The following is a 13,932-nucleotide window of genomic DNA, read 5'->3' as shown; positions in this document are numbered from 1 at the left end:
TCATCTTGTTCTATTACTAAATTAAATGTAAATAATTGTGGAAGAGTCTTAGTGATCAAGTACTGACACTTCTAGAACTATAATACTGTTTAGTGTTTAAAGTACTTACTATAGGATTTAAAAATATCTTGTTTCATTAAAATAATATTAAAACATTGTCATATTTGAAATTTAAATATAATTGTTAATATCAATGGATTATATGGATAGTATTATTATGTGATAATTATTTATTTTACCTAATTAATAAGATTTTATAATGCATACAAGATTTTAAATGAACAAATTTGAACATATTGTTATGTATCGGTTCAATATCAAGGGTGCAAGAAGTTAGAGTTGCGATTTACTTGTGAAATGTACCGTTGGACTTAAACTTTTATAAGAGTTGAAATGTAAATACTACAGTAATGCATATCAAATTTTTCTTCTTAAAAATCTTTATATTGTTCATTGATTGACATTTTTATTTGTATAGTTAATTTTTACCATTGTGCATAATTATATTGCTACCTTATTATTGTTATCTGATTTTTTAATGAAAACAAAAAAAATAATTAGTCATACCAATAGCATATATCTATCAATACCAACATCAAGTGCGAGGAGCACAAAGCTTATCGCAGGGAAAAGCCCAAAAGCACTCATAGTTACACAATGTTGGTGTAATATAGGTATTTAAATTCTTGAATTACATTTTTATTAAACTTTTTTTATTTGCAGAATAGTTAAAGAAAAAAACTGAGCTAAATAATGTAAACTTATGCTCTAATAAGCAAAAACTTTAAAATATTAAAAAATATGCTTAATACAATCTAGGATTTTTTTTCTGAATCCTTATTCCTTATACTTATTAATTTAGTATTTTTGACCTTGCTATTTTATCGAACTATTCAAGAAAAACATATTAATTCCCCTAAGTCCCTAAGCTGATTAATGAATAATAACTGATGTACAAATATATTATGTAGATTAAGTAATTAGGTATCTACATTTTTTTAATTGTAACTAATTTTAGGCTTTAAAAATATTTTTAAAATTTTGTTAGGTATTAAAACAATTATTTTAAAACAACATCTTCACCATTTTGGATAATTAAAAAAAAAAAATAAGCCCTAACATCTGTGTTTTGTCGTATTCATTTTTAAATTTATTATTGTACATAGAAAAAATTTATTTTATTACCTACTGAACAATGAAATATTGTTTTATTATTTCTAAATTACCTATTTGTTATAAAAATGGTCTAAAAGTCTATAAGGGCATGTTTAAAGTTAAAAGATTAATTAGGTACTTAAAAAGTTACTACCTACAATTAAAAAAAAAAAGTTGCGAGTTGAATAATATCATATAAAGCTTAAATTCATTAGGTATACTTAATGAAATTATGTAATTATAGTATTTACATTTTATCAAAGAAATTGAAAAAAAAATGTGAATGAATCCAATTTTAGTTGATTCATATTTAAGATATATTTATTATTTATGTTAATAGTTTAGTTAAAATAAAGACAGGTGTCAAAGGGTTATAAGGTAATTTATAAGATTTGTAAAATTGTAGATTGTATAAATACAGAATATATATGTAGGTATAATACAATTATTTGGACTAACCTTATCATTAATATTTATTTTAGTTTTTAACATTGAAATATTAATTATTATTCATTATCACAATACACAATTCTCAGATCAATTCAAGATTAATTTCAAGAACTATGATTCAGTTTTGTTAAAATTAAAAAGATGACGAATTCCGTTTATAACTCATGACGTTTTCATTTTAGTTAGTACGTGTTGATACTTTGGTCTTTGATAGTATGCCAGTATTTCTAGAAGTAGATTTCTAAAACTATATAAATTCAGTTACGTTTATAGCAGTTGTCCCCCCCTTATTTAATTAATTCGAAATTTAGGTTTTTGAATCATTTTAATGATAAGTTTTTCAGCGTAAATTTGGACGAAATTCAAGTATTTATTTAAACGTGACACACTGTAAACTTCCTTGATATTTATATAATATCTACTCAAGTTATGTAAAATATACATGTTTTCTTACAAAATATTTTTAAAGTATAGTTGCTTTTAAGAAACGTGAAACGCTATCCAAGGAGTTTTTGTTTTGAGTACCTATGTAAACAAAACAAATATTCAAAATAAAAAAAAATATATTTTTGAAATAGGTAACTTGAGAAAGATTTAACATTAAATACACAATTATACTATGCACAACTTATTTTTTTTAATTTGTCCTTCACAAAATTCGTAAGATTATAAATAATTCACTTGGTATTGTGTTTTATGACTTAACAATACATTATAATTTCCACGTATGATTTTAATGTAATTATATAAATTTGGTAAAAAGCAAACGTATAATAGGGAAAAAATGTATATTTATCAAATTGTTTATTATCAGCTGTTTGATTACTGTTCGACGCTCTTGAGTAATTTTTTTGATTGCTTGGTAAATGTTAACCACAACGGTTATTAATATTCCAAAAAGGGTATGTTTTTTTTCTCATTTACTTACAATTCATTGAAGGTTGACTGGACAGCTTGCCGTAATCGATGTTTAAACGCCATTTCTATGTAAATTAACATCTGTGTATAATCCGGCATCTGATCCAGGCCGTTACGCATATTTATTTTTTATTATTCATTTAGGTACTTAGCCTTTACTCGAATACTAAAATAATTAATATGCTACTGATGTATAATAATTATGTATCACTAATTTTGTTTTTAAAACATTTCAACTGAACAAATTGAATTCCGGTTTTTGTAATTTGGATATTATTATACTTAAGTGGTTTTGTAGGTAAGAATTGTTGTTGTTCTTTGATGCTACTTTAACTCGATTCATTTTTAATTGTTACGGTCGTTCAATACCAATAATGATTCATTTATAGAATAGATTATTTTTATAGCGTTGCAAATTGTACACTCTATTAGTTTTTGTATATATGTTTATGTCTATACTTCACTATAAATATATCATGTAGTTGTGGTTCTGGCATTTTAAATACGAGACTTTGTATATGAATTATTGTACGACGTACGTATATCGGCTGTTGTGATAAAAAATGATTTTGTACCTATAAATATTGGTTTATAGCTTTATAGGTAGTTTTTAGGGAAAAAAAATCTAGTTTGCTTACATGATGATTTTATTTATAGTTTTAGATAACATTTGAAATGTATTGTTGGTTTTTGAATTTAAGTTTTATGAAACGTTGTTCTTTAAATAATAAAAGAAGAGTTCACAATTGTAATCAAGTATGATAAGGCTAAGTGTGTTAGATATAAAAACAAGTGAAGGGACTGAAGAGTTCTTTTATTCTTTTAAAAAACGTTATTAAAATTGTACTCATTGTTTGATAAATAAAAATTAACATAATATGGTTCATAGAATTATTGAAAGAACAGTTATCAGGTTCAGTAATATGTATTATATGCCGAAGTTCGAAAAAAAAATTAAATCAACTTGGATCAAACACATTTATTGGTCCAAGAATATATATTTTTATTATACATTACATATCGCATGTATACAGTGAAAAAAAAATTGTTATTTTTTTGTAAATTTACACGTACAACTTATTTGCCAAGGTTTATGATAGCGACTTATAGCTTCATTACTTTTTTGTATTTCAATTGATTTTTTAATAAAAGTATACAATCCTAATGTAAACTTTAATATAATAATAATGGTTTTTATAAAAATTGTGTTTAATCTGTCGCAGAGCAAATTATTGTTTAATTTCCTATACTTATATTTGAATACATTACTACAAAGTTATTAATAATATTTAATTAAAATTTGGGTTTTTAAAGTATCTGTTTTAATTTAATATTATGGGTAGGTAGATAATTCAATTATATTCTTTAATTATTTATAAGCATCAGAGCTCGTAAATTATAGCAATAAAATGATACTTTTTAGCACATACATTTTCACTTAAAAACTTCAAAATATGCGCTATAAATAACACTAAAAATTGGGTTATGCAAAATAATATTAGTTGCATATACAATTGTATGATGAATTGAGCAGTTCTAAAGGTTTTTGTTTTTATGTACTTATACTATGAATAAGTTCCGAGATAAAGGCCGGCGCCTCGAGATAAGGCTCACATATTTTCACCTATATTCTTCGCAAGTTTCTTGTGTATGGATTTATATTTAATAGAAAATAACCTTGAATCATAAAAATGCTTAAATACATTATATGATAAAATATAAATTATTATTATAATTGTCTTAACACAGTTATTTGTATCCATATAAAAAATGGCCACCCCTTTAAAAATCACTTTCATAGCCCCCTAATATGTCTATGCGTTTAGTTTTAGTCGTTCAACTCAGTATAATAAGTAATTTGTATGATTAAACACAATATTTGTTTAAACATTGTTAAAATGTACTAGGTAGCAAAGTACTTGTAAATATTATATTATCTTCAAATGTTGGATAGAGTATTATAATGTTGTGTTAATAAAATAATTTTAATTACGTTCTTAACATTTGCAAAATATTAGTTATACACTATAATATGTCACCTATGAAACCTGGTGTAAATTAATAAATTTGTACGTTACTTAGGATATACAATATGTTACGGTAAAAGTAGGTAAGTATACACTACATAATATATTATATTGGTTAAATTGACAGTATAGGTGCTGTATAGGTTAGGTTATATTGCTTCATTATTAGTTCATTGGATATAGGTTGGTGACGTATACTATAATTTTGAAAGGTATTAGACTTATATTAACTGAAGATAAAACGTTTTGATTTTGTTACTTTTAAGTCCTTTCTGATTAATTATATTTTATTTGAATTTTTTTAAAGTTATTTATGTAATTTAAAAATAAGCATGAAATGTAAATACTTATCTACATTCTTCATTCTACACAAAAGTAATTTGTTTATATTATTCATATTACCTATAGGCTATAGTGAAGAAACGTTTGAAAATAAAACAATAATAATTATTGAATAGAACGTGATGTATATACGATGTACATGACTCGACATTTATAGGGTCATACTGTATGAGTCTAACCTAACCTGGCGCTCACACATTTGTAACACATGTTAGAAACATTTTCCAGCGTCTGAAGATAAATCCATCGGTTTTTTTGAATTTGATTTACCCCTTTGGGAAGACTATAAGTGTGTGCAATTTCGATGTGAAATATTGTTGAATTTCTTCATATAAAAGGGGAAACGGTGTGTGAAGACAAATTGGACTTACCTTCGAACTGGAAAGGAGCAATACGTTTTGTCCAGGTTTCGCTAATATTGCCTCTTTCCACTCTGATCACTCCCTTCGTCGTCAGTTGGTTCATAATATACAAAACGACCTGCGTTTGCTAATAGCGATTTATAAAGTTTCAGTTGTACGAATTTATCCCTTGAATTCAGACGGAATCCATTTAAAGTGCATACCGTTAGGTCATCGGTCTTTGGCTACGTGTCTTTCCCCCTTTTTTCGTCTGTGAAAATATACAGTCACCAAGCGAGTGGTACTCGAGGATAACGACCTTCTTGAGATCACGCAAAAGCATCTTATGGTGGTTTAGTTTAGAGTGTTGACTGAAGAGTCATAATTAAATTAAACATTTAATTTAAAATTATATTAAATATAACAATTTTATTAAGAAAAATGTGTACAAGAACATTTAGAATTTAAATATAGTAAGCCACTGTTGAAAACATATATTTAAGATGAATAAAGATGAATATCGATGTAAATGTCTTTAGTGTATAACATGTAGAATGGTGGAAATATGTATACAGTATAGTAGTATACACATAATAGTTTACGGTTACGTCTATATAGTATATAGTTATGTATACGTTCATATTATAGTCGGCATTACAAAGTAGTCCCTTATCACGCATTTATGGAAATTTTTTAATTTTAATTTATATGATAATTTAGGTACTATCAATCAACGTAAATATATATTTAAAATAAAATGCTGATATAATATTTTGTTAGCTTTATGATAAATTGACGACGATGGACTAATATATGTTTTGTTTAATTCTGTAATACTAAAATCATATTTTAAGTTAATCACTCACTATCATATTTTAATGTCTGCTTGTTTTCTGTAGCTTTTTTCATTAAAAATAAACTATACTTTAATTTACCTGGCTTTGTTTTCCATCGCTCTTGCTATACCTACTCTCTAACAATGTGATTTTTTATTTACCTATATATATTTAAGTAATTTATATTAAAAATAAAAAGCATTAATTTTAATTGATAATCTTGCAAATTTAAGACGGCATATATTTTAGACTATTTGGGGTGAATAGTTTCTTAATACAATAAATAGATAGAATGGATAAAATATAATTGTATGACATATATCATGTTTACTGTTTATTATTTCATATACTGCAGTAATCACATTATGTATAGTACTTACAAAGCATAATAATTATTATTACAAGCTTAATGTTTTATTATTTTAATGGGGAGGGAGGGATGAACTATTGTTGTTACATTTCTATAATGATGAGTCGACTTACGAGGGGAAAAACGAAATCATTATTTGTATCTTATTTAAAAAGGGAGTCGTAGGACTATCGTTTTCAAAATATTCGTATCAACATTATATTCTACCGTTCACATAGCCTGAAGGTCCAAATACATCGACCTACCCTCAAAGACATTAAAAAAAAAATACTAAAATGTATTTTATCCATTTTCAAGCAATGTTTGAAGTATTATTATTTTTTGTCATTTATTGTACTGGATTGGAATCAGAATCTTTCTTAAAGCACATTGTTTAATCTTTTGTCAGATGTTCAACAATACCCAGGTTGATTTATAGAATGAACCCGAGTATAAAAATGCTTTGTTATAATGTTGATAACTAACTTGTATTGATTATTGTTATTTAAAGAAAGTGACATACTTATTTGTTGATCAAAAAAACAAATTTATGCAGTATAATAAAATGTACTTGGTAATATGAGTCCAAATTGTTCTTAAATTTCAAATAAAATACAGTGAACTGAAATTTAACAAAATGTTCTGTTTAACGAAATATTTTCGAAAACCAAACTAAATGAGAGTCAAATAAATTTAATTCTATTTAACGAACTTCTCTAGTACGTTTTTTTGTTGTTGCCCACGAGACTCAGTAATATATAAGTTGTACAATATATTGAAAATACATGGCCATATTTTTTTTACACGTGTTTGAAGCTCAATTATTGACGAAATATTTCAAAATAACTATAATTTAAAAATATTTTGTACATAGTTAAAAATTCGTATAATTTTAATTTTAATACTCAAGACTTGTGAATTGATACAAGATTCCTTATAAGCGGTTCTTACTGGACTAAAAAAAAATCTTTAGAGTAAAGCCTTATATAAGAAAACTTTAAAATATCTTTAATCATTACAATAATATAAATTATATATTTTTATAATAGATTTTTTTACATGGGTATTGTACAATATATATGATTTTCACGTATTTAATATTAATATAAAAATAAATCTTGGTCGTGATGTATGATTTATGTGCTGTGGCTGTTATGTCGTTATTGTGTATATGTATATATATAATGTTTATGTATGTATACATAATATTATATATATATGTGTGTGTCAGATTTTTTGCAGGTGTAATATCACGTAGTGTATGCGAAAGTATTCCGTTTATTCAATTCTCTTTTGGTCCGCCTTAAGATAACTTCCGTGATCTTAGCATATTTTTCGCGTTTAACCCGAAACGAGGTATCATAACCGCCGCCATTGCTTCTCTCCAATATTTACATATTTTCCTACCCTCTATGTATTTATACATATATATAATATAATACGTAGGTAACTGCGGTGGTGGTGGTATTCTTTATGATTTCTCTCACACCAAAACAAATCTCTTCCGCACACCCACGGTTATTGTAATATTCCATCAACAACAGCACGGGTAGATACTGCCAAGAAAGGATTTCGTTGATTTTGTTTCGCATTTACATAAACGACTCTCTGCTCCGTAGCCCTCGTTAAAACAAAAATTCCGAAAATAATTTTCCCAAACTAACTTCGTTTATGAAAATAAAATCATTTTCTTCGTAAACGGACGAGTATTTTTCTTTTTTTTTTACAACATTGTAATAATAAATAAACATCTTATTCAGCAGTAGATGTATTGATCAAACTCATAAAATAATAAAACAGGACAGAATAAAAAGTTATTGGTCACTTTTCTCTCTTCACGTGCCGTACATGATAGATTGTATATTATTAATTTTCATTTTGAAATCCAATGATAATTTATCATAGTGGAAAAAACTCCAAGTAGAGTTTAGAGATAACCACATTCATTGATATTTATATTTTATTTTTCACAATGCAATTAAAGTCTTTCTGTAAAGAAAAAAAACAACGATGATTCTAAAAATAGATGAAATTTTAATCCAATGGATAGAGATAATTTAAACTTTTGGAACTTTTTACTTATTAAAAATTGGACCAATAAAAAAAACACAAAAGTAATAAATAATATAATATAAAATATAGGTCCTATCAATATGAATTATTGTGAAGAGAAACTAAATGTTATTGTCTTTATGATTTTTATAATAATTTATTAGCACTGTTGTAAAAAATATGCGTTTGTTTATTATAATATATAATATATTAGATATATTTTCTAATTTATAAGTTTCGATTATTGTCCTGTTCAGTTTTCAGTTTAGTAAATTTATTTGTTCATTTTTCATATTTTCTAAATGATTGAATTATAATAACCATGTCTTAAGTAAATAAAAATCATATTTTCTGTAACAATCATGTTATTTAATTTTTTTTTAATAGGCCTTTTTTAAATTTTATTCATATGCATACATTAAAAAAAAGTTATTCAAATATTTACCTATATTAAGAAAAAATATGTATATCTGATTATGTTTATTTTATAACCTTTCGAATATTAGACGAATGTATTGTTAAATTGAATTCTAAAGTTTGTAGAAAAATAACTATTTGTACAAATTGTATTTACAATGTCCTCAATTAAACTGTCTCGTTCGTTTCAAAATTGCAGCAGAAAACTACTGACGATAATGAAAACTGCAATCTCGACAATGCACATGGAACATGTAATTGAATCGTATATTGTGTATATTCTTTCCCCCAATAATAGTTGTTTTTTTGCACATCACGCGAATTACGTTTTTGTGATGTACTGTAGCAAAAGCCTTTTTCTCCCTGCCTCTCCCAAGAGTCGGTCATGTGTAGCTTTCACATTCTGTTATTTTTATTTTTAAATTCAGGACTCGTGTAAAGTTACACCGGGGGCTTGAAAGCCGAATGACACGCGATCCGGTTTGAACATTTTTTTTCTTAGACAAGCAGCTTAAACCGTCGGTGACAATTTCTCTTTGCGTGACACCCGGCATTTCCAAGAAAAATCGATCGAGTAGTCTTGTCTTACATGTATTAAATAATTGTATTCCACTGATTGGATTATCTTACATTTTTACTGTCAGACACATCTGTACAGCAAAATATCAAATCAACGAACTATGAAAATGTTTGATTTATGTGTTTTTGTTTGTATTTTGTAATAAGTTTTAATGGTTTATTGATGAAGAAAACAAGCACTAAAAATAAATATTTATATAATGCTTATTTAATATAAACAATTTGAAATCTCACTATAGTTAATTGTTGATAGATTAAATGAGGTTCGTTCTGTTATTGGTAAATTAAAATAAACACATTTTTTTATGCTTATACCTATTTTGTTAAAAAAACTCCTTGAATTCTAATCGGTTGTCAGTAAACATTAAATAACCATCTAATTTATTATAAAATAGACTGAAGTGAGTGAAATTGCTAATATTCCTCGTTGATTTTGATCATGCAATTATTATTTAAAATTAATCTTGCCTAAAAATCTCATATATTGTTGTTTAAATTATATTAAGACTTATATTAATATTATATCAATAGTTCTGTTTTATATTATGAATCCTATTTGGATAAGTTATAAAAAGATAAAATCGTTTAGAATTGTTTTATATATCGAAAAACTAATATTATCCCTTCATAAATAACTTTTCCAATTTAGTAAAGTTGCTATATGAACTGAATTATATCAGAATTTTTTGTTACTAAAATATATATCATTTTTAGGTATATATATATATAATATGGTATTCTTTGTAGATAATACGAATAACAATAATATATGTGTATATAATTAAAGTTCAAATGAGTATTTGTTATATAAACGAAGATACAATCAGCGAATAGTTGATATTTTATTTAAAACTTTAATTCCTTAAATTAAATAAAAATGTGAAAATTACCATTACCTAAAGTAAAAAAATAAAATATACTTCCAATTTTAATAGGTACAATATAGTGATGTTTGTATATGATATATCATATAAATACAATTTTTTTAAGTTTGAAGTATTTACGTTTTATATGATTTTAAAGAATTAATTGAATATTTTAAATTATTTTTAATATAAGTTTTTCAGTTATTTAGTTACATTTGTGTTTTATATTAGCTATAGAATAAAGAACTGTGGGTAATTTTTGATTTTAAAGTTCAAAATATTAACATTAGGTTGTAAATATTGAAATATCTGAGAAGCATCTTAGAAAAGTTTCTAATTTTATAGTTATAAATGATTAAATTATGTAATAACTGTCAGAATAATTAGAAAATATATAATATTCTACTTGAGTAAACGATATATCAATATGTATGTAAACATATCTTGCTACGACCTAATATATACCTATAAATTGATATATTTTTGTTTATTAAAAATAAATAGTTTTATTAGTACTTTTACTTCCATTTTGTTTTTGTTTGGTAGGTAGGTCATTACAAATAACTGTTATGGTGTATTATGATGTGTTTGTTTAATTCAACAAACATAAATCGTTGATCATGTGTATTTATACTTAGTTCAGATTAAAGAGTATTTAATTTTTATATAACTTATAAAGTCAGTACAGAGTTATAAGTTTCTAGAGCAAAAATTTGAACGAATCAAGAATGTATTACTTTTTGCGAGTTCAGCGGTGAAATTAAAATATCGTGTTTAGTTTTTTTTATTATAACCAATGATCAATGGTACCTATTTCATAATTGAAAACCGTTTCATTATAATTGAATAAAATCAACATTAATTGTAGGTACATAATAATGATGACAAACAAAATATATGCTTAAGACCATATTTGTTCGTAAAAGCTGTCATAAGACATTCATAAAGATTTTTTTTATAACATTGAAAAACAAAAGGGTACTTATATTAAAAGTAATTCCTACACAATATCATCAGTATTATATAGTAGCGTACTATGCGGTATTTTCCCAGTTACCATGACTACTCTTTACTGTAAACATTAGGGCACTTAATTCTTGATGTTTTTCTTATACTTTTTCGCTTTACATTTGTGTTACAGTTGTTGAGTGCCGTTGCCAATGATCTGGACTACATGCTTACGGACCTATACGATTCGCCACCCACCACGTTAAACAGGTAAGATAGATTATAATAATATTATATTTGAGAAATAGAAGCGGTATCTATTAATAAATTATTTTAAATAATAATAAATGCTTTGGTACATTCCTAAATCTCTATACTCGACAAAATATGAATAAAATGAGTTCGGTTCGATTCGTGTTATTGAAATAATATTGTATACATGCACTTAGTGCGTATTTAACTCACGTTCGATGAATATTAAATTGTGTTAGCTATCGTTGTCATTGTGGCCGCAGATGAAACACGTTTGTCGCTGCCGACGGTTGCTATTCCGTTCGTCGTGCACGTACGCTTCTGTGAGTGGTATACTTATTGGAAATAGCAATAATTTATCTATACGTAGGTACGACGACGACAGCGTTAAACTGAGTTTAAGGAGGGTATAGCAGTTATTTGACGTGTGTAAACAATGTAAGTGATGCCATTGTTACTCCTATTCTGTTTACAAAAATTAAAGTGACGTGAAGGGCTTGAAACTAACATTTTGCCGGACTCGTCGTAATTAATTAAAAAATTCAACACATTTTTGCTCTCTTGAAGTTACTCATCGAGTTTGATCACTTGTTGCGAGTCATATCGCGTATACAGTTGCATATAGTAATAATGTATATTGTTATACATTTATACCTAACAACAGCATAGTAATGGTTTTATTTTAATAAACAATAATATTGATGTATGTCTCAACTTTTTATTTATGTTTACATATCAATGCGACATCCGATAAATTGTTAACCTACAGGTTTTAAACATTATTCCTACACCGATTTCGCTGAAGGGACATTCCAAATGTTTTCTTTATTCATGCTCATTTATACAGTTTGTTTGTTCCGGAAAACCGATTTATCGTTTTATTCTGATTCAAATATACCTCCCTAACATCTAACGCCTTAGTTCCAAAAACGAATTATTCCCAGCACACGGGATATAGTGTCCGTCCGGTTCGAATGCTGTTATTTAGGGTGTATAAGATCTATATTTCTCGGACCCTCCATAAATATTGTTGGGCTTTCAACAAAAGCTTTTTTCCGTTTTATTTTCCGGAGTAGATTTATGTAATAAATAAAATAAACACATTTACATTTAGATCTAAACATTTAAATTATTTTTTTTAAGGTTTTCCACTATATTGCTAATATTTTTGGGGTTTTTTTTTATACAAATATTATTGTGCTTATATGTAGAAATTACATAAAAAACATAAAAAACATTAAAAATATTCCATTCTCATCTTTAAATTTCATACATATTACAACTATTATAATGGAAAGTTATTCATTTTATTTTCAAAATCCATTAGAGATATTTAGTTCTTGGATTTTGTATTTATATATTAGTAAGATTTTAATGTCTTTTATATGCCAGTAAATTTAATTGGATTGACAACAATTGTCCATCCTTAAATCGTACTTTACAAGAAAACTTAAATGTACATATTAAATACTTTATATGCCTAAATATATATACATTGTATGCGTGTATACAGTAATATATATACATCCTGTAGTCAAAACATGAATATAGGTAAAATAGTTTAAAATAAAAACGAAACAGATTAGGTATTTACATCATTCACGATATTACAATGTTTTCGGAGCAGATACATTATTTATCGGTGAAAAGTTGTTTGCACTTAGTTAATTGTAAGATATCGTCCATTTTTATTTATTTTGTCTTGGGTTACATATTAGATTTAATTCTCAATAGGAGCTTTAAAATCTGTGAAAATAATAGCAACAATGTTTTAGGGAGACTATACATATAGAGGGGAGCTTGTGTGCTTTTTAGGCCGTTTGTATTCAGAGAACACCACCCAACAGATGGTGCGTGACCCATGTTATGGACAAATTATTATTTTGTTCGTGTAATCGTATTATAACTAAAATATCTCAATGCCAATGATGTCGATAGGGTATAGTTGTTTTGCGTTGCAATCTACAGAAATTATAGTTATAAAAATGATTAAAGACTTGTCTTAAGAGTTAATAGTTATGGTTTTTATAATTTTGATGCAATTTCCGACGATTGAAGCCAAAAATATTGTATGTTTATTATTATTATTCTATAAGTAATTTTTGGATGTTATTAACTCATATGAGTAATTCTGTTGGTATTCATCTTTAATAGAGGAAACTGGTCTATTTGTTAAAATGTATGATATGCTATATGATATAATGTGTCTTGTGTGTTAATAATACAATTATCAAATGTCCAATTATTTTATTGTAGTAAATTATTTAGTGATAGTTGTGTTCTGTTGTTTTAATATAAGCTTGTAAAAGTTCTTTACGTATTGTATTATTTTACGCATTGTGTACAATTTATTATTTTGGTCTTAATGTTCATTCATGTGTTGTTTAATTTTAAAATTGT

The 13,932-nt window shown here is 26.0% G+C and overlaps 1 protein-coding gene across 2 annotated transcripts in view; it reads left to right on the top strand.

The window, feature by feature from the left end:
- LOC111028979 (protein sprint) overlaps nucleotides 1-13,932 on the top strand; it is an 89,732-nt gene that overhangs the window by 1,559 nt on the left and 74,241 nt on the right. For both annotated transcript variants that reach the window (XM_022307781.1, XM_022307783.1), the window contains one exon: nucleotides 11,474-11,550. In XM_022307781.1, the coding sequence (XP_022163473.1) occupies nucleotides 11,474-11,550 (77 nt within the window). The remainder of the gene's footprint in view (nucleotides 1-11,473; nucleotides 11,551-13,932) is intronic.

The sequence above is a fragment of the Myzus persicae genome, unplaced genomic scaffold (assembly GCF_001856785.1).
Source record: "Myzus persicae strain clone G006 unplaced genomic scaffold, MPER_G0061.0, whole genome shotgun sequence".
Classification (NCBI taxonomy): Eukaryota; Metazoa; Arthropoda; class Insecta; order Hemiptera; family Aphididae; genus Myzus; species Myzus persicae.
This window is presented reverse-complemented; position numbering and strand designations above follow the sequence as displayed.